Source organism: Cygnus atratus, chromosome 24, assembly GCF_013377495.2.
Source record: "Cygnus atratus isolate AKBS03 ecotype Queensland, Australia chromosome 24, CAtr_DNAZoo_HiC_assembly, whole genome shotgun sequence".
NCBI classification, from domain to species: Eukaryota; Metazoa; Chordata; class Aves; order Anseriformes; family Anatidae; genus Cygnus; species Cygnus atratus.
Window position 1 is genome coordinate 6,203,242 of NC_066385.1, and position 20,993 is coordinate 6,224,234.

The 20,993-nt window shown below is 60.5% G+C and overlaps 1 protein-coding gene across 1 annotated transcript; it reads left to right on the forward strand.

The window, feature by feature from the left end:
* The first annotated feature begins 1,273 nt into the window (after positions 1 to 1,273).
* Positions 1,274 to 20,576, forward strand: LMOD1 (leiomodin 1). The gene is given in 5 exon segments (XM_035569181.2): positions 1,274 to 4,798; positions 17,134 to 17,430; positions 17,432 to 17,713; positions 17,716 to 18,750; positions 19,519 to 20,576. Coding segments are annotated over 5 exon segments (2,247 nt in total). The 5' UTR covers positions 1,274 to 4,192; the 3' UTR covers positions 19,546 to 20,576.
* Positions 20,577 to 20,993: the final 417 nt, after the last annotated feature.

Genomic DNA, 20,993 nt, shown 5'->3' on the forward strand with positions numbered 1-20,993 from the left:
CCCGCCGCACCGCCCCTCGTCCCGCTCCTCCAATGGGGGAGGGGGGGCGGGACTAAGGGGCGCCGAGGTGGCTGCGCGTGCGCCGTGCGGCGCTCAGAGCTCTCGGTGGGGTGAGGAGAGCGGGTGTGGCGGTGGCCCCGGGGGCGGCCCTGCTGCCGCTGCCCCGGGTGCCTGAAGCCGGGCCGTCAGCGGAGGCGGTGGCCCTGGGGCCGCTCCTGCAGGCGGGCAGCTCGCAGGGCTGGGAGCCCTCCGTCCCGCAGCCCTCCAGGAGGCAGCTCAGAGCAGCGGAATTCATCCCCGTGCTGGCAGCAAACGCCAGGGCAGCCCGCGAAGCCCCAGAGCTTTCCCCCGTCCGTGTTTGCAAGCGCTCTAGTTGTAAATGGCTCGGTCTTTTCACGCTCCTAATTTAACTGTGACCTCTCTTGTAGGACGGCGAGTTGCTCGGCTGCAGCGGGCAGCGTGGATTGCGCACCAAGCACCAGCGAGGCACTTAATTGCTCTAATAAATCATGGGCTGAAGCGATGGAAAGGAGCTGAAACGCTCCAGCGGCTTCAGTTTGCTGTTTAGAAGGCTGTCCGGGGGCCCTCGTGAACTTGGGGCTCCGCTCCCCTAGTTAAGGCGGGACGGGAGCGGGGCGATGCAGCGATGGAGATCGCCAGAAGGTGGTGGTGTGGCTTCGGGAAAGGCGGGGAGAAGGGAATGGGGGAAAGCTCGGTCTCGTCCCAGCTGCTGTGCCCTGGGAGAGCCCGGCAGCAGCTCCCTGCGCTTGCATCCTCCTCGTTATTGTCACCAGGCCGGCACTGAGCCGACCCTTCTGAGGGTGGCAACTTCTTGGTGGCTCGCGTCCTTTCCCCTAGCCAGTTGGGGGCTAATTGCGTCAGGCTGAAGGATCGTTCTCTGCCCATCCCCTTCTGGCTGCAGGAGAGCTCTCAAGGGACCCAAAACTCCCCCCACGGCGGCCAGAGTCGCCAAAGGAACCTCCCGCAGCCCAGCCGGGGACAGCGGGGGGACCCCGGGCAGGCTGCTGGGAGCTGCCCAAGGGCTTTCAGGATTTCCCTGCAGCCAGGAGCCGCTTGCTTTCCCCACGTATAACGGCTGTTCTGCGTTTCCCTCGCTCTGATGTGAATTTTGGGAACTTTGCGGGGGAAGGATCTGTGCGAAGTTGCAGTTGGGTTGGGAGAGGAGAGCTGCAGCAGCACGCCTCAGGGCGGCTGCGTGCTGCAGGCGGGCAGGGCAGGGCAGGGAGCTGCCGCTTGCCGTCCCGAGGAAGACACTACAAAATGAAAAGATGAGTGGTTCGGCCTTTCCTCCTGCGGGCTCTGAAGGAAGGGGCCGATAGAGCAGCCTGGAGGAATCCATCCGTTTTACAGTCGTGCTCCAGCAGCTGACAGGAGGAACCAGAGGAAGGCAGAGGGCCGTGGGGTGGTGGCACCAGAGGTGGGAGCACGGAGAGCTCTGCCAGACCCCGCGGGGGTGCCTGGAAAAGGCGCTTCCTCCTGCTGCCTCGGCTCCTCACCGCTGAGACGCGGCTGCTAACGCTGCTGCGCTCCTCGCGTGGGGCGGAAGCACTGATCGGCGCCTCCGGGGTGCTCGGTTGCTATGGGGATGGGGATCCTGAGAAGTGCAGAGGCTGGGGAGCCTCGGAGAAGATTCGAAGTTGCTGGAGCTCCTCCGTGCCGTGCCGCGTCATGCCGTGCTGTGCCATGCCGCGCTGTGTTTGTAGCGCACTGTGCCGTGCCGCGCTGTGCCATACTGCTCTGTGCTGTGCTGTGCCGTGCCGTGCTGTGCCATGCTGCACCATGCCGTTCTGTGCTGTGCCGTGCCGTGCTGTGCCATACTGCTCTGTGCCGTGCTGCACCATACTGCACTGTGCTGCACCGTGCCGTGCTGCGCTGCACCGTGCCGTGCCACACTGCACTGCGCCATGCCACACTGCACCACACTGCGCTGTACTGTGCAGTGCCATGTTGCACCATGCTGCACCGTGCCGTGCTGTGCCATGCTGCACCGTGCTGCACCATGCCATGCTGTACTGTGCTTTGCTGTGCCGTATCGTACTGCGCTCTCCCACCTGGCCGAGCCTCCAGGGGGCCGGCATCAATCCCGTGGTGGCTGCAGCACGCAGCCCCCGCCCGGTCCCAGTTGCTGCTGGCCCACGAAGAGCAGCGCACATCTCCAGAGCACCTCTTATTCCCGGGTGAAAACTAGATTTTCTTTCCAGCGTTTCCTTTCTTATGGCACTGAGAGCTCTGTGGAATACGGCGCGTTCAAGAGCTGTGCTGCCATCCCCTTTAAAAACGGACGAGTGACAGCCAAGATGAGTTCCACTGAGACCTCCTGCTACAAACTGACAGGTCTGGGGAGACCCAGCTCCTCTCCCTGCCTTCCTGCTCTTGCCGAAGGGCCTCCGCTAATGAAGGGACATTCCTCTGCAAGGCTCTGGCTGTTACCTCTGCGCAGGCAGCTCTGCAGCTCAGCGGAGGAGAGCCCAGCAGACACGGACCCGCAGATCAGGGACGGATGCGTGGGGCCTCAGGAGCACCTCAGGGCCCTGAGCGCACAGCTCCTTGGGGAGCTCGATGTCTGGTGCCCCTCAGCACAGCAGGCAGGGTCCAGGAACAAAAACACAGAGTATCAATGGTGATCTTATTCTACCAAAACCAGATCTGCAGTACTGGAAGCAGTCATGAAGCACTAAAACCAGTTTTTGCTGCCCACCCAATGCTCGGCAGTGGGAAGCGAGGGGGAGGAGGAAATATCAGGAGATTGCCAGTGAGGTCCCTCGCTGTTCAGTCTTGTCTTCGATCTTCACGTTTTCATTTAGGACCTCGGCACAGGCCTGCGGAGCGCTGGTAGCTTTTCTGATCGTGCCAAGTTTTCTGGAACTGCTGCAGTCAGTACAGATGGGGATCGGGGGATCAGGGAGATAAAAGTGATGGGGTGAAGTGGGATGAAATTCAGTGCCACAATGTTTAAGAATATGCACTTGGAAACTAAAACCAACATTTTCTTCTACAATCTGGAAAACATCTCAGTTGTGCGGGTGAATCATAGGAAGGCTATGAGCAGGGGCTGGGTGCTGGGATGCTGGAGATAAATGAAATCCTAGAATGCAACAAGAGTCTGCATTTCCCGTCCAGATGGGGAATGTCTGGTCTGGAGCACAAGGCACTGGGAGGCTCACCTGGAGCACCCTGTGCCTCTGTTCAGGACGAGATCCGACCCAGGGGGGACAGGCAGGGAAGGTGGTGAGGAAAGGAAGGTGGTGATGAAGCTGGTGAGGAAAATCCTACAAGAGCTTATTTTACAGAAGGAGACCAAAGGGCTGCCTGCTCAGTCTCGGAGAGAGGTCTGAGAGCAGGCAGTAAATAGCAGGAGAATGATAAAGAATGAAGAAAAGGGTGAAGGTGGCAGTATATCACATGGGTACAAAATGTTGTGCATGGGGCAAAGCTGCTTTGAAATCTGGAGGGAAAGAGCATATCTGCCATGTCCCTCCGGGAGACCTTGCAGATGCCAGTAAGCTTCTTCACGGATTAGGTCGATGGAAAGTAGATGCCTCCAACCGAAGCCCAGGCTTAGGGCACTGCCTGAGCCAGAGGCAGGAGACACTCCGGAATTTGGCCTGTGCAGGAGGGACGTCTCTGGGGCTGGGCAAGGGGAAACGGACGAGCAGCTGCAGACCCCCTGCAGGGGCCAGGGAACCAGCAGAAGCGCCGATCAGGCGACCCGGGGACGGTGCTGGGCCGGGGCTTTGCTGAGCGAGGAGCGCGCGCCGGGCTGGCACGCGCTGCCTGGTGCCTCCTGGGCTCGCAGGCGCCGGGCTTCGCACGCCCTTCGTGCAGAGCCAGCCTGCGCCAGCACCGTGAGCAGCTCTGCCCGGCAGGCTGCGCGCTCTGGCTGACCCCGCGGATCCTGGAGAGCACCAGGATAAGGGTGAAAACCCCCTGGGGTGGGCACGCTGCTGCGGGTTTCACTCAAGAGCTGTCACTGACATAAGGCTCGTCTCCCGAAAATCTGCCCTCAGGTAACGGGGCAGACTTCGGAGCAAGGCTGACCTCTTTATTCGCCCGCAGGCACCCACGGGCATGTGCTGGGATCAGCCCCCAGCCCCCAGCTCCCCAGCCTGCCAGCTCGTGCATTTTTGCGTGTTTTTCTCGCTACGTTGGCCCATTGCCTTTAAAAGGCTAAATGCTCCGGACTAAATTTGGTCATGCAGCTCTGCATGGTTCCCTGGAATGTCCTCGGGTTTCAGGCTGCTCTGATAGCACCATTCCCCGCCTCCCGCTGGGCTCCATTGGCTTCCCCGCACCCGAATCGCCGCTGGGCGCTGTTATTGGCCAACTCTTGGGCCGAGGGGTGTCCCCTCTTCATCACTACCGAGCCCCCGGGGCTGCAGCGGTTGAGAGCTGCTGCGATTTAACGCTTCAGCACCTGCTGCCGCTGCGGGAAGCGGTGTTAGAGCTTCGGCTCTGGTTTTTTTCTCTTGCTTTGGGTACCACAACAACCGCAACCGTGTCTCGCCAACGGGCCAAGATGTCCAAAGTTGCCAAATATCGGCGACAAGTTAGTGAAGATCCGGACATAGACAGCTTGCTGTCGACTCTGTCTCCAGAGGAGATGGAGGAGCTGGAGAAGGAGCTGGATGTGGTGGATTCGGATGGAAGCATCCCTCTGGAGCAGAGTCAGAAAAACCAAACGGAGAATTCGCCAACCAGCCCGCAGAACTGCGACGCGGTGCTCAACCACTGTGAGAAGGAGACCAAGAAACGCATCCAGAGGGAGCACTCGGTAGACGTAAGTCCCATCTCCCCGCGTTTCAGCTGGCTCTCGGGCACACCCGCGAGTTGGGGCTGGTTTAGGGGACGAGGTGGAAAACGTGAGCTCCGTGAGCGGCGTGCGGTGCTTGCTAGAGAGGAATAGCTGTCGTGGAGAGACCAGAGGATGAGGCGGGGAGCTGGTGCTGGCACGCCAGGAGCCAACAGGGGACTTCATGAAATCTCTGAAAGCCAGAACTGGTGCTGGTGCCGGGGGGTTTCTCTCTGCCTCATCTCCAGCATCCCGGGGCAGGGCTGGTGGCAGAGGTGGCTTCTGCAGCCAGAAGAAGGCTGGAAGAAGGCTGTGGTGACAGCAACCCTGCGGGCTGTGTTTCTCTTTCCTCCTGCTTTTGCCTTTGGAGATCCCCGGATTCTTGGTCCGTTTGGTTCCTCTTGTGCAAAAGCTCAATCAGTTTCTGGTTCTTGTGGAACAAAAAAAAAGAGAAAAGTTTGCTATTTTGTGGAAATCACCCCGAGAAGCGGGTTATGCCCTAAGCCATTTGTTTCTTCTTTATTGTTCAGTTAAAACTCATTCTTTTATTTTGATTTGGGCACATTTATCTCCTTCTCTGCACTTGGCAAATCCTTTAGGAGCTCGCCTTGAGCCAGAAAGCTTCATGCCAGTCCCTCATCCCGCCTATTTGTGCCTCGCCTCAGTGGGAGCCAGTCCCACTTCTCTGTAACATTTATTAACCTCTGCACTAAGAATATTTGGTATGTGCTCGGTGCGTGGGAGGCTGGGAAACATTTGGTTTCCCTCGTTTTTTATGGCAGGCTGAGCCAGAAAGCGAAAGAAGGGGACCCTGCAGCTATTTTTCTGCGGAGCACGGGCAGGTTTTGTGTCCCAGGCTGGGTCCGCATCCTCGGTGCAGGGGCTGAGGAGCCTCGTAGGGGGAGCGGAGCAGAGCCATGCATGAGCTCCCCAGAGCTGCCTGCTCTGGCTCTGTTTCCGTGTCCCGGGGCACCCAGCAGCACCCTGCAGAGTAATCAAGCTCTGAGTGGCCTGGGAGCACCCTGCAAAGCTCCCTGGGGATGTGTACGGAGCTTATTACAGGAGACCCTCTCCTGACTGGGGTCTGGGGTGCAGCCAGGATGCAAACAGGGAGAGAAAGATGAAAACTGCAGGAGAAGTAAGAGCAGGTTGGTTCTGGAGACCTGCACGAGGGGTTAAGCAGTTCTCCCAGCCGCCGGGGAGCTTTCCCCTGGCTGAGAGGACACGGCGCTGGCAGCCTTCACCTTCTATATGCGGTGTTGGCATGGGCTGGGGGACCAATTCCCACCGCTGGGTCGCTGCAGGAAGCGCCGTGCCCCTGGCTGAGAGCACCACGCTCACCTTCCCCCCACGGAGAGCTGCCGGCACAGCAGGACAGGCCCGCCCCAGTCATCCCAGTGGCATCGCAGGGGTCTGCACTGGTTTGCTAGGGCTGGCACAGGGAGGAGAGGTGTCCTGGGGGTGTGCTGCGCCAGGGCTGGCGGGGAGCGCAGTGAGGGAGCTCCTGGGAAAGGCTCTCCCCGTGCTCCCGTTTGAACGTCGGTAGCTTTGGGCCGTGGAGGACAAAGCAGACGGGCAACTGGTCAAATTCGGCAGCGAAACTGGCCCCGTTAGATCGCGCTGCGGTAACTGGATATTGCAGAACTGGCTTTCTTCTTCTATTTCAGTCCCTGCAGGGTGAGAAAAAATACCCTCCATCCCTTCCTCCCTGGCATTGTTGGGACCTGGGATTAGCACCCAGAAGGTGCCAGCGCCGGCAGGTCGGGCCCCGCCGGGCTCTGCCACGGGGCGCGGGGGGCAGGACGGGATCACCGGGACACCGGAGTGCTCGAGGAGAGCAGCCCCGCAGGCAGAGTGCTCCCCGCGCCCCGGGGGGGTGTTTTGGATGAAGCGAGTGCGTGGAGCCCTCTGGAGCATCCCGTGGCTCCCAGCTCTCAGCCAGCTGCTGGGAGCCCCAGGTGCTGCGACGACAAGTCCCTCTCCATATCAGCAGATTTCGCGGTGCCGCGGGCTGCGGTGCGCTTGTGCCCGCCAGCAGGAGTGCCGCGGGTTCGCACAGCGGATGGCGGTCACCAGCTGGGTGCCGACATCGCCCACCCATGCCCACCCAAACCTCTGCCCCTCGGCAGCTCTCAGCCCTCTGCACCCACGGGCACACGGCATCCCCAGTGAAACGCATCGAGCAAAAGCTTTGCGAGTGAGAAGCAGGAGCCTGAGCACGGGAGGGCAGCGGAGGGATGGGGAGCACGGGGAGGTGTCGTCCTGCCTCTGGGCTGTCCCTGCGGCGGGGGGGGGACGGGAGGCTGGCATCTTGTCCTGGAGCTACAGGTCCCCAGGTCCGCAGCTGCCTTGCACAAAGGCGCTGAGGATAGGAAATATTCGGGAGTTCCCTGCCCAGCTCCACTCATTGCCCACCGTTCGTCGGTGCAGTTGCTCGTGGGATTTGGGTGCCGGTGGGGACGGCAGGAGCTGGCCAGAGGGGAAGGAGGTGTTGTAAAGGGAAGGGGTTTTAATGGAAAGGGCTCGGTGCCGGCCAGTCTCACGGTTCTTCTTGCAGTCATTTCTCTGCTCTTGGACCCGCTTCAGGCACCCCAATTCCCTCCTCAGCGTTGGGAGGAGCGGGTATATTTAGAAATATTGAAACTTCACAATAACACGTCGTCTTTCTCTGTGATGAAAAGGGCAAACTTGGGTAACTAGGAAGCAGTTTATAAACAGCTCAAAATAGATGTGAGCTTTGCCCTGACTTCTCCGCACCGTGCAGCCAAATTCATACCTTGGTGATGCATTAATTAATTAATCTTCATTAAATATTGCTGGCGTGTGAAGGCGTACCCCTGTTCAGCCACGGAGCTCGGGGCTGTGCCTCTCCTCGGATGCACTCAGCACGGCCTCTCTGCAGGCCCGCGTATCAAGGGAGCCACGGTTAAACTAATATTCACACAAGTGGACAAATGAGGGTTTTAATGGTTTGTGGCTTTTTCGTGTAGCAGGCAAAGACATAATGAGAGAGAAATTCGGGTTACAAACACGGCGGAGTTTGAAGCAGCGGCGTTAAGCGGTGCGAGTCAGCAGGGGCCCAGCTGACTCGCTGTCACCTGAAATTTTTGTGTCGTGCCTGGGATTCCTCTTTAGAAGAGGGGAAACTGAGGCAGGGCCGGGTGCGTGCGGTGTCTCCGGGGGGGGTGTTTGCTGCCGGGTGAGCTGGGTGAGGGCTGCGACGTGGGAGAGCTGCTCCAGCCGGCTTTGCCTGCCTCTTCCTCGGCTGCTGGTGACACCTCTGACAGCGCGTACGCGTGCGTGTAGCACCATGACGCACACCCTGGGGATATCCCCGTCTTCCCCATTGGCATTTGGTCACCCCTAGACCCCCCGGGGTCACACTAGCCAGGAGGGACCGGGCTGAGAAGAGCCACCGTGGGGAGCCCCGCAGCTCGGCGTGACCCGCACGTGCCATGGCACCAGGTGGTTTGGTGGACGAGCGCGCCGTGGCAGTAGCCATGTCCTCGGCAGGAGGTTTTGCTTTTCAAAGCACACCACTACACCCGCCCGCTGTTATTCTGGGCTCTCCCTGGGCTCCTGCCTGGCCTCAGGTGGCTCCCAACCTGCTGAGCGCCTGGTGGCAGCGGCACCCCCTTGTGCCCCTCTCCTGCAGCCCCACCGCCCTCCCCAGGAACGGATGGAGCCTCCTTCCCTCACCCTCCGCGCTTGCAAGGAGAGGACACCTGGGTGTCCCGGTCCCACCAGAGCCCCCAGCCCTGCCTCCCCGTGGGGCTGCACCAATTTCAAGCTGCTTCAGGCAGGGAAGGCTGGGGGCGTGCAGGGATATTGCAGGTGGGGGCGTTCATCATCCTGCCAGTGGAGGAGATTCGTGCCAGGGCCACAAAACCGCTTTTTTTAGCAGGGTGCTTGCACGTGTGCTGGTGTCTCTGCGTGTAAGCCTTGGGACCCTCTCCTTGGAGGCCCTGCACAGGTCCTAGTGCCGTGGTCGGGGATTATGGAACTCCTTGGGAAGCTCTTCAGAAAAGTCCTGCTGCCTTCCTGTCCTGTTGCTGAAGTGTGCACAGGTAGGCTTGGGCGCACGCTGCTGGGTTGTGTTTAAGCCACTTTTAAGGATAAATAGTGGATTAATAGAGGAAGGAGACACCAGGAAAAGTGAAGATCCCTACTGGTGAGCCCTTCTGCTTCGTTACAGAAAACCAAGTTAAAGTTTCCTATTAATGCTCAAAGCCTGTCATTTTTTTTTCATGGAAATATCTGGAAGAAAAACAAGCTCCAGATTTAAATAGCTGGGACAGACTCAAGGGGAATTGTAAACGAGGGAAAAGAAGTGCTTGTATCATTCTTTAAGCATCTTACCAGTCTGTGACTAACACGAATGTATCTAAACTCTGCTGCTCTGTTTATCAGCCGATCTGTCGATATGCCAAGGCTGTTCCCTTCCCTCCCCAAGAGCCGCCACCAGCTCCCCGTCTTGCCTTTCTCATAGACCAGGCCGGGGCAGGCTCTGGCAACGTCGGTGCCTGCTCTACCCATCAGAACAAGGTGGTGTTCTGCCAGCTCCCGGCCTCCAAGAGAGGTGCAGACGATAGCTGGGGACATCCAAAACAGTCACACACTCTGAAAGAAGCCGGAGGTGTTGAGTGGCTCCCATCTGGCCCTTAGGGGCGGCCACGGATGGTCTCTGCTCCGTGGTCTCTCCAGCCTGCCGCAGACCAGCGCCTCCAGGAGAGCCCTTCCCCTTCTCACCTCTCACTGCACAAAACCAAAACTGCTGCTGCCTGTGCTCGGATGTGTAGTTCTTCACCTCTGAAAATGCACCAACACTCGGAGGAGAAGGACGAGCATCAGCGAGGAGCTCCAGCTGGCCACAGGCGAGGAGAACAGACCTCCGAGGCAAGAAGGAAAGCAGGAACGATCCGATGATGGGTGACCGAGAGGGCTGCAGTGCAACAGCTGAAGCAGGAGAGGAGGCAACACACGTGGGTCGGAGCTGCGTTTTTGAACAACCGGTGTGAGAACTCCGTCACGCCCGGAGCGGGGGGTTGTAGTGCCGTGGGGAGGGGGTGATGGCGGCACAGCCTTGCTGGGACCGGCGCGAGTCGCAGCACACAGTGTTCCAGCGGCTCGCAGCTCGTGCCAAGAGCAAAGTTTCTGCCTGGAAGGCACACAGTCCATCTAAGGGCACAAGCCCAAAAAAACACCGGGTTTCTGGTCAGTCTGAAAAAACAGCAGTTAACAGCTGAGGTCTGTATTTACATAAACCACAACGGGGATGCAGACAAACCTATGGAAATGCTCAGGGTGTTCAGCTTCTATGGGCCGAGCTGCCACCGACGGGGGGGGTTATTTTCTGTTTAGGTGTTGCTGATAAAGAGATGCAGGGTGCCGGGGCGTTTTGGGGCGTGCAGCCCCTTGAAGTTGGGTTGAGCAGCCTAGAGCTGAGAACCCAAATCTGCGTCCCCGTGTTTGGGTCAGGATTCACACACAGATGTGTGTGAACGGATGCTGCCGAGGGCGCCGAGTGGCCCTGCCTTTGGCAGGGGGACCAGGACCAGGATGCGCCCGGCGTGGGAATTGGGACGGAACTGCACGGGGATGGGAGCAGCCCGCAGAAGGGGAGCTGCAGTTTGCTTCCTTCCAGGGAGCGTCTGCAGTTCCTAGGAAGCAGAGAGCAGGACCCCGGCATGCCCCGCTGTCTCATAAAGGGCCGGGTTTGGGGCTGCAGCCCCCACGTGGCAGAGGAGCCCGGGTGACGCAGGAACTCCTGGGGATTTGGCCAACAAACCAGCCCTCTAATTTTGGCAGCGATGTCGTGGGGTGGCTGCGGTGGTCCCGTGGGCTGGCTGGTGGGACCCGTGGGAGTCCTGCTCCAGCAAGGGGCTTGGAGACGTGTCCATGTAGCCCCGGGAGGCCGGGAGCCAAAGCCCTGCTGCTCCAGCATCCTGCTCCCAGTGGTGTGGAGGGCAGGAGGGGGGTTGTGAAGTTCGCTAGAGCTGGCTTGACGTTCTTCTGTCCTAAAAATCCAAGGAATGCCTTTTGTGGGCTGCCCACAGAAAGTGCACCAGGCAGAAATCCAGCCGCGAGGTGGCTGGGGTGTTCATCACTGACATCCACTGCCCTTCACAACCTCTGCCGAAGACGGGGTGAGCAGAGCAAAGACCTCAGCTTGGGAATATCCCCTTCTGCCACGGCCCTGCTGGGAGAAGGGGCTGGGAAATTGATGGGTAGAAGAGCAGAACCCAGGTTTCTAAAAACGGGTTTTGTTAGAGAAACAAAACTTTCCACTCGCAAAGTATCCCACGGCTTTAAGGGCCGCTGGAAAATGGAAATGGAAAATGGCTCTCTGGAAAATGGCTGCGTGTTGCTGTGGAGGAGCTGGGGCTAGCCGGCTAAAGGAAACAGCTGAAATGTTTGTTGTCTGACTTAATTCACCAACGAAGGCAAAGAAAGACAAAAGTCAGGGCCAGAAGCTGGCCAGTCCCTGGAGAACAGCGCTGCATCTCAGAAGGAGCATGTTTTAAACAACATTGGCCTGGGAAGTGCAGAGAGGCGGTGATGTTTGGGGTTAGAAAGGCCCGAGCAAAAGGGAAGGGGAATAACTGGGCTCCTCGTTAGAACAACAGTAAGAGCCGAGGCGGGACGGGGCAAGAAGTTGTTTACATCGCTCCGGGCTTCAGCACGCAGAGCACAGCCTGGGGGTCATGCTGGGTCTGCATCCTTCCACCCCTGCTCCATGCCAAGAAAAACAAACGTGCCAAGGGAGAAATTGCCTGCTGCCTGCGGATGGTCCTACCAGGGAGCCCACGGCGGGCGCAGCCACGGGTGCGAGCGGCTTTGCTCTCGGCTGAGGAGCAGGAGGGCTGCCCGGGGTCTGCCCCAGGCGGAGCAGCCCCAGGCCCACGCTGGCGGCGCTGTCCTGGACTTGGTGGAGGATCTGGAGGCTTCTGCTCCCCCCGGTGCTCTCCAGCGGTCCGGGTTTAGTAGCGCTCCGGCCTCAGCCAAGGACACGGCGTTTTTCCAGGAATGTCCTTGGCTCTGAGCTGTCCCCGGGTTACTCAAACTTGGTTGAGGAATGGAGGAAGGGAACAGCTCGGCCCGCTGGTCGTGGATCAGCTTGGCTCCAGCAACCCTTCCCTAGACCGTGATGGCAACGGGTACCCAAATACCCAGCAGCATCACAGGCAAAGACAACCAGCGTTTGGCCGCTGCCTGTCTCAGGGGACTTCTGCGTGCAGTGGAACAGTCTCAGGGGACGTCCCTGTCCCCTGGGAGCTCTCACACGGCTTGTGCCCAGCATCCTCACCCCCTTCACCCACAGTCGTGCTGGGGGGTGGTGGGATGCTGCTGTCCTCCCACAGCCCATGGGTGGATTCGGGTGAGCCAGGCAGGACCGAGGGGACAGGGGGGCTCCATATGGCCCACGCCACAGGGATATTGCAGATGCCCAGTTAGAGCTGTGGGTTGGACCTCGGAGTCTCACAGTGGCTCTGGAGACCTTTGAAGGACTCGGAAGCACGTGTAGGACAGACTAAAAGCCCTCAGGCACAGGTACTAGCGTGGGTGGTCAGTTATGGAGCTGTAATTATGCCTAAAACCCTTACTTCAAGTAACCAAACCCTTCCCTTGCTGGTCTGGGGGCTCCCTGCTGTGTCTCAGATGTCTGCCCCCCATGTTCCTGCTCTCCCTGCTCCAAAATCCCCTCCATCACTCAGGATTTGTGCAGGTGGGTTCCCATTGCCCAAGCCACGTCCTGACAAAAGACAGACTGGAAAATATCCCATGGGGAGAACTTATTGTCCTAGCAGAGGCTGGGAGAAGGGGACTGCCACTTGGCTTATGCTTTGCCCTGCAGCTCTGGAGGGAGTCTGGTCGGTCTGTGCGGAGCACAGCTCCGGGTGGACAGCCCCCGTTGGTGGCAAGAGCCAGCAGGCAGAAATAGCTCTGCCAGGGGGGTTGGTGGAGAAGAGTCATGAGGAGAAGACCCCTGGGCTTTGGTGGGCTCCAAGTTACGTGCAGAAGTTACCCCACGAGGCTGAAATCATTCCTGGGTTGATTAGCTTCAGCTGGTCCAGCTGTCCTTCGGCAGACGCCTGCTTCTCGGTGCAGGAGAGCTGTGCGCTCCCCCAGTGCTCCCCGAGAACAGACGTCCCCCCTCTGCTGGGCGCCCACATCCCCGCTGCCACCAAACAGCACCCGGAGCCGGCAGCCCCACGGGAGCCGACCCCCCCCGTGCCCCGGGGCTCACAGCCTGTTCTTCGGTGCCCCCTCCATCCCCGTGCTGGGCGAGCACCCGCTGATTTCCCACCCCAGAACGAGCTGTGGGGCTTCAGGGGCAGGAGCCAAGAGCCATCAGGCCCCCCACTCACCGGGGGGAGAAGCAGGGCCCGGCACCCCCGGCTCCCACCCCGGGGCCTGCCCGGCGCAGGGCTCGCCACGCGGCACAGCCCGGCCCCGGCCGCTGCACCGGGATTCCAGGCAAGAAGTTCCCGCTCTGCTTTGCCTTTTAAGGAAGCATCTGAGTGGGTTTGAGGGTTGCAAATGCTAACAAGCAATGGCAATGCTCATTTTAGTCTATTTAGAGGAAACGGGGAGGCATTTCAGTTCATCAAAACACTGGTGATTAATCAGCCAAGTACCAGGCTGTTTTCATTAGGCTTATTTTTAAAGGTCTGACACGCAGTGTAAAAATATTCCCCTAATAATCGCGCTCGCAGCAGAGGGAATGGCACGGGACCGGGTGCCGTGGTGCCTGTTTCTAGGTGCCCAAGGTAAATATGTCAGCGCTGGGGAGAGGAGCGAGCAGCAGGGCTGGAGATGGCCATGGAGAGACTGTGGGGCAGCCGCGCTGCTGGAGAAGGCGCAGGGAGGAGCAGGGGACGCGCTCGTTCCCTCCACCCGTCCCCTCCTGAGCCGTCCTGCCACCGAGCCCCATGGCTGGGGTCCCCGACGTCCCCCCCGTGTCCCCCCAGCCCAAGGTGGGCCCTGGTGGAGCTCTCCCCTGCAGGCACAGGGTGCTTTCTGCTGGAGCTCGCAGCTCTGACAACACACCCAACGTGGGCACGCAAACGCTGCCTGCACCAGCGCCTGCGGTGGTCTTTGCACGTCAGTCCCTTCCCTTTTTGCTCTGGATGTGTGGCAGCACGTCAGGGGATGGTAGCTTTAATGAGAACAGTGCTAACGATGTGATAAAAAGATACACTTGCTGCAGCCGCTTTGCCTAGCAGGGATTTGCTGTTCATCTTATTTTGCTCTGGTTTCGCCTTGTTTGCAGAAATCCGTTGCCTCCTCTGCGTATGGGAGGTGTTGCAGCTCCTTCTTGCCAGGTTTTTCCTCCCTCTCTCCAGGATCTGCTCGTTCCTAGCCAAAGCCTTTGCTCTGCTTGGTCTCGGAGCTTAGGGGAGCCCCAGGCTCCCATCACCAAGTGAGCTCGGGCCAGGAAGGAGAAGGCTTTCGGAGCACTCGGTGTGGGGCAGGAGCTGCTGCCTGTGGGTCCGGGAGGGCTCAGAGGGCTGCAGAGCCCAGGGGGGCTGCGGGGGCGAGCAGGAAACCTCCAGCCTGGGACATCCCCAGACACCTTTGAAGGGCACCATTGGGCATCGCTGTGCAAGGCAGCAAGCCCCCATTCCATGAAACTCCCTCCAGGGACCTGGCTTCCCCTTCACCGAGGTGCTTCGGGATGTCACCAAGCGTCCCTGCACCATCCCGGCCCCGGGAGCAGGGCACACCTGGGTCAGAGGGGCCGCCAGCTCCGTGCCGGAGGCGGTGGCACCGCCTGCTCCCCGCAGACCCCAGGACAGGGAGATGCTGGGATCGGGACACCCCCAGGATGGGGTCTGTCCCCGCTCCTGGGGGTCCGCAGCACTGCAGTGCCGCAGGGGCAGCTCTGTGGGGTCTGGTGCCTCGCTGCTGCCTGTTCAGGTCCGTGCCAGGGAGCCAAGAAATTTCTTAACTAAACAAACAGCTCTCGTCCCAGATGGCATCTGTGCACACGCCAGGTACAAGCTGTCCCCACAGCTGCCCTGATGATGGCTGGGCCAGTTCTTTCCACCAAGCTGCCATCCCAGAGGACCAGCACGGGGCTGGCAGAGCTGCAGCTGGGCTGTGGGGTCCCAGCTGGGGGGACAGCCCCAGCTGCACACCAGGGTCTCCGGGCTCTGATTTGGGGTTTCAAGCACTGGGCGAAGCCACGGTGCTGTCCTGGTGCTGTGAGCTCGTAAATGAGTTCCAGCTGCATCTCCCAGAGGCATTTCTTCCTGCTTTCCCTGAAGTCCTGATGCCCCCTGGCAAAGATGACACTTGCCCTGACACCCCCTCACCACGGTGCTTCTGCAGCCAGCAGCACTGCCCAGTCACCAGCATTGCTGTGGTCAAGACGAGGACACTCAGATTAACCCCACAGACCTGAGCGTGTCCTGACCACAGCTCCCAGCCCTCTGCTTCCCCCGGACAGAAACTTTCAGGGCCACCAAAGCCGACCGAGCACCCAGGAAGAGCCGGGAGGAGCAGAACCTGCGTGCTCCCGGGCAGGGAACAGGGAGAAGGAGACTTAAATCACCAAACCCAGCCGCAGACCTTACAGAAGGATCTTCCCCCGCACACCAAACCTGCCTGGTCCCGGTGTCAGGGGTTCACGTGCACCCAGCATCGCTTTGTAACATCGACTCATCTCCGTCAGTGGGAGCGGAATCCTGCCCCACTGCCCCGCTCTTGCTGCGGTGCTGTAACAACCTCTTGCTCCCGTGTCGGCATCACTCCAGGCACATGAGGAGGTGAATCCAGCGCCGTAAGAGAACCAGCAGGCTGGAGGGTGCTTGCACCCAGCAAAGCCTTGGGTTGCAGAAGCAGAGCATTGCAAAGTGGTGCCGGTGGGAGACGCTGCCCAGCCCCGTCCACCAAGGGTGAAGGCGGCACCGGGACACCCGCTGAGTCCTGGCTGTGGTTGGCAGCAACGCACACGCTGCGCCCCGGGGAGGATCGGTCGCTTGACAAAAGTACCAAAAGAAAAGGGGTTTTAATGGACAAGAGACAAATGATCAAATGGCCCTGAAGCACGAAGGAAAAGAGGAAAATCCTTTGGTGCCGGAGGTAGCCCGTAAGAAAATAGCCCTCGAGCCTCGGGGTTGCATCCTGCGTGCAGGGAGGACGTGGTCGCTGCCTGGAGGTCAGCGCTGGCGAGCCGAAAGCCGGACTGAGCCCCTGCTGCCCACAGAGCCCCGCGGGCACAGCAGGGGCATCGCGCCGAGCACGCAGCACAGAGCCAAAGCTCGCTTGGAGGAGCGGGCAGGCAGCTGCAGACAAAACGAAAGCGCTGCTGTTTGCCAGCCTGCTAGGGAGCCAGCAGGCGTCCTGACCGGCCTGGGGACAGAGGAGGAAGCTCAGGAGGTCCGAGCACTGCTGCACGGCTTCTTCGTGTGCACGGGGAAGGGGTGCCAGCTGCAGCGACACTGCCGTGCCCAACACGTCCTTCCCTGAGACCGCCCTGTAGGAAGCTTTTCCATCCTCTGATGCCTTTGGACACCAGAAGACACGTTGCAGATAAACGCCACATCCCAGTTCCCTTGGTTTTCTTCAGGGAGCTCAAACCTGCAAAATCCTGGCCTGGGGAGCTCAATTTCAGAGAGCCCAGGGCTGGGTGTGACCGCTGGGTGGGCAGCATCACCATCACCGGTGTCACCGTGCAGCAACGATGCCCTGGGGAGCTGCAGCAGGAGCTCGGTACACCCGGGTGCTGCAGGCTCTGCCTGCACGGGGGGCACTCGCACACCGAACCCCCCCCCGGAGCCAGGACCTCATCTGGGATCAGCAGCCTCTTGCAAAGCAGGGCCATGGGCTGCAGCGCGTGAGCAGTGCTGGGAAATCACTCGGGTGAGACGAGGAGACTCTGGCCCATATTCAGGGTTAAACCAGCCCGATTTGGGGCAGGTCGCTTAGCTGGCCTCATGCTCCCCATGGCATCCCCATTGCCTCCTGGGGACCCCGTGCGATGCCCTCCCCAGGTTCCTATCACAAACCGCCCACGCCTCCCTTCACCCCATTTCTCACCCCGAGCAGTGCTGGGGCTGGGGCTCTGCCTTCCCCATCTCCCCCAGAGCCTCCAGCCCTTCGCTGGCCCCATACAAATGGGCTGAAAGCCACCAGCGGCGGTTTAGGAAAAGACGGCGCCTGTTGCGGTTCGGGGCAGCTCATCCCTCGTGGGCTCCCAGAGCTCCCCCAGCCGGGCTGTGCGAGAGCAGCCGAGTTTGTGACGGTGGGTCCGGGGTGGTGAGGCTGGAGGTCGGGGACCCTGCCCCTGTAACGCCTCCGTGTTTCTCTGTTGTTAGGAAACCAGACTGGCCGAGAAGAAGCAGGAAGCCAAGAATGGAGAAGAAAAGGGAAAGGAAGCTCCTGCCAAAGACCTGGCCCGGAAACGAGATACAGGAGTGGGGAAAGACTCGAAAAAGGAAGAAAGTGCTCAGAAGACAGACCCAAAGGTTAAAGCTGAGGCTGAGAGCAAAACCAAGGATGGGAAAGCCATCAATGACAAGGTCAAGGCCATGGAGAAAAAGCTGATGGGGAAGGACAAGAAGGAGGAAGAGAAGGATTCAGCGGTAAAGAAGGAGAAGGGGAAGGACAAAAAAGGAAGAGGAGAAGGGCTCAGTGTTAAAGAAGGACACAGGGAAGGATAAAAAGGAGGAGGAGAAGGGCTCAGTATTAAAGAAGTTTGCAGGGAAGGATAAAAAGGAGGAAGAGAAGAGCTCGGCAGCAAAGAAGGAGACAGGGAAGGACAAGAAGGAAGAAGAAAAGGGTTCAGCACTGAAGAAGGGCACGGAGAAGGACAAAAAGGAGGAAGAGAAGAGTTCAGGATCAAAGAAAGAGGCAGAAAAAGACAAAAAAGAAGAAGAGAAGAAAGGAAAAGACAAAAAAGAAGAGAAGAAAGAAAAAGATAAAAAGAAGAGGAAAAGAGTTCAGATCTGAAAAAATCAAAGGCAGATGAGAAGGAGAAACCTAAGCCAGAGGCAGAAAAGGCAGCGGAGGAGAAACAGGAGGCCAAGGCGACGGCGGCGGCCGAGAGCAGCACCTCCAAGCCCGCCACCGGCAGCTCCCCGGACCAGGCCAAGGAAGACGAAGCTTCCAGCATCTTCGATGAGCTCATCGAGAAGGTGAAGAACAACGACGCCGAGGTGACCGAAGTCAACGTGAACAACTCGGACTGCATCAACAACGAGACCCTGGTGCGCTTCACCGAGGCCCTGGAGTTCAACACGGTGGTCAAGCTGTTCGCGCTGGCCAACACCCGCGCCGACGACCACGTGGCCTTCGCCATCGCCATCATGCTCAAGTCCAACAAGGTGCTGACGAGCATCAACCTGGACTCCAACCACATCACGGGCAAGGGCATCCTGGCCATTTTCCGGGCGCTGCTGCAGAACAACACGCTGACGGAGCTGCGCTTCCACAACCAGCGGCACATCTGCGGGGGGAAGACGGAGATGGAGATCGCCAAGCTCCTGAAGGAGAACACCACGCTGCTCAAGCTGGGCTACCACTTCGAGCTGGCCGGGCCTCGCATGACGGTCACCAACCTGCTGAGCCGAAACATGGACAAACAGAGGCAGAAACGCCTCCAGGAGCAGAAACTGGCACAGGAGCGCGGGGAGAAGAAGGACCTGCTGGAGGTGCCCAAGGTCGGAGCCCCGAAGGGGTCCCCCAAGGGGTCCCCGCAGCCATCCCCCAAGGCTTCCCCCAAAAACTCTCCCAAGAAAGGGGGAGCGCCCGCCGCGCCGCCCCCGCCTCCTCCTCCGCTCGCCCCGCCGCTGATCAACGAGAACCTGAGGAACTCGCTCTCGCCGGCCACGCAGAGGAAAATGGGAGACCGGGCGCTGCCGGTCCAGGAGAAGAACTCGCGGGACCAGCTCCTGGCGGCCATCCGCTCCAGCAACCTCAAACAGCTCAAGAAGGCAAGTGCGGGGCCGTGGCGGGGCTAGCGTGGGGGCTGAGATCTGCGGCCACGTCTGTCATCACCTGGGTGGTGGAGGGTGACGGCTGTCCTCGGGGGGGAGACAGCCAGGGGTCCAAGGTCGCAGCCTCCGTGCACAGCACGTGGCAGGGGCGGATCCGTCCCTTCGTGGAGCACGCAGGGTCGGCAGACCCGTCCCTCTGCACCATCCCTTGTGGAGCGCATGGGACCAGCAGATCCGTCCCTTGGCAGAGCCCCTGGGGTGGGCACCTCCTTCCAGTGGCCAGATTTGGCCCAGGGGTTGGGACACAGGGAAGGAGCCAGTTTAGACCCATAAACCCGGGGGGTGGAGATCCAGGACCTCCCCATGCTGAGCTTTAGCAGTGCTCAGCCCCAACGGTGCCGGTGCAGGCAGGATTGTGTGGGCAGCAGGTCCCTGAGGGCAGCAGCTCGCCTGGCTCCTGCTCCCCCGGGGCTGGGGGGGACCTCGAGGGGCTGCATCTCCCCCTCATCCCAGCGCCAAGCCCTGAAATTCCTGGCTTGTCCCAGTGCTTTGTGTCCCTGTGTGGCTGCCCTGGGGACAGCTGTAACCTGGCCAGGACGGACGGGTGACCCTGGAGCTCCGAGCATCCTCAGCAGCACCGGGGAGGGGTCTGGCAGCACCGGGGAGGGGTCCACCATGCAGCTCTGCATCAGGTCCTCGAGCCCCTCCAGCAGCCCCTGCCACCTCTCCCGGCTCTGCCCAGTAACGGGCTGTCTTCTCCGGCAGGTGGATTTACCAAAGCTGCTGCAGTAGGGAGCGGGACGGCTTTGCCCCCGCAGCCTGGCGTGGCAGACCCCGGGACTCTCGCCTTCCTCGTGACTCTTGCCATGACGAGCCCTCTGGGACCCTGCAGTGACCGACACCGAGGAGCAGCGATCTCTCTGGGACTGACGGAGGAAGGGCCGGGCCCGAGGAGGGCCAGCACGGCCGTTCGATGCAGTGTGTGAGGAAGACCTTGTATTTATTATTGTTACGGTTGCGAAGCCCTCAAGCTCTCTCTTCTGCCAGCACCGTGCCCCGCTCTGTCCGGCCGCTCGGGGATGTCAAGGACGGAGGAGGGGGTGGTGGCTGTCCCCACGTCCCTGCTGCATCCAACCCCACCGCGGGGAAAGGGGGCTCGTGGTGGAAGGGAGGCAGTGCCACGGGCCGGGGAGTGCAGCGGGGCCGGGGGTCCCCTGGGAGCGCACCGAGGGGCTGATGCCCTCCAGCCCGGTCCAACCTGGGCCGAGCAGATGGACCGCCCCAGCCAGGGGACATCTGGGCCATCGTCACCGCTTGTGTCCCCACAGGGTCTCCGAGTGGCCGGGAGGGTGACGGGGACATCGGTGGTACACGGGGTAGGAGGTGGTGGAGAGCTGCAGCAGGAGGTGGAGCTGGGGTGGGGGCGTGCGCCCAGGGCTGTCCCCAGGGCTGTCCCCAGGGTCCCAGGGCTGTCCTGCCCCTGCAGAATGCGGGACCTGACCTCTGCACCCAGACATTTGTCCCTGTGCGGTGACCAAGTGCTCCGTGGGAAGAGCAGGGCTCGTAGGGGGGTCTGCTCCTGGGGTGGGGGGCAGCAGGAGGGGGTGGCAGTGGCCCCCCGCGCTGCCAGCGTCACCTGCAGCCCTGCCAGCTCCTCTGCCCGTGGGCATGGGGCCAGGCAGGGGACGCTGTCTGCCCATGAAGCCCTGGCTGCGGGGGGGCAGCGGGTTTTGGGGCGCTGTGCCCACCCCTGGTGTGAAGCATTGCTCACGATTTGTACAACTGCGGCCACTGCATCAGCAATAAAGCTCACCCAACGCTTCCGTGTGCCTCAGGGACGGGGTTGGGGGGACAGTCACCCCCCAGGAGCCACCGCCACTGCACCCCTGCTGCACACCGGGGTCCCGGGAGGGGGGTACTGGGGTTGTTTGGATGCAGCCCCCCTTCTGGGGCAGCTCTGCCAGCACCCAGAGCCCTGCCATGGGGACACCACAACTGGGCACCCTGGGGCCACCCAAAAACCCCAAAAGGGCACCTCACCCCAAAATTGGGCACCCTGAGGCCACCTGGGCACCCCAAATTGGGCACCCAGCCGCTGTTGGATATCCAGAACCAGGCACCCCACAGTCACGCGGTCACCCCCAACTGGGCACCCTGGGGCCACCCAGAGCTGTGCCAGGGCTCCCCAGAGGCGGTGATGGCAGCACCCAGCTGAGGCCAGATCTGGGGTGCAGGTGGGC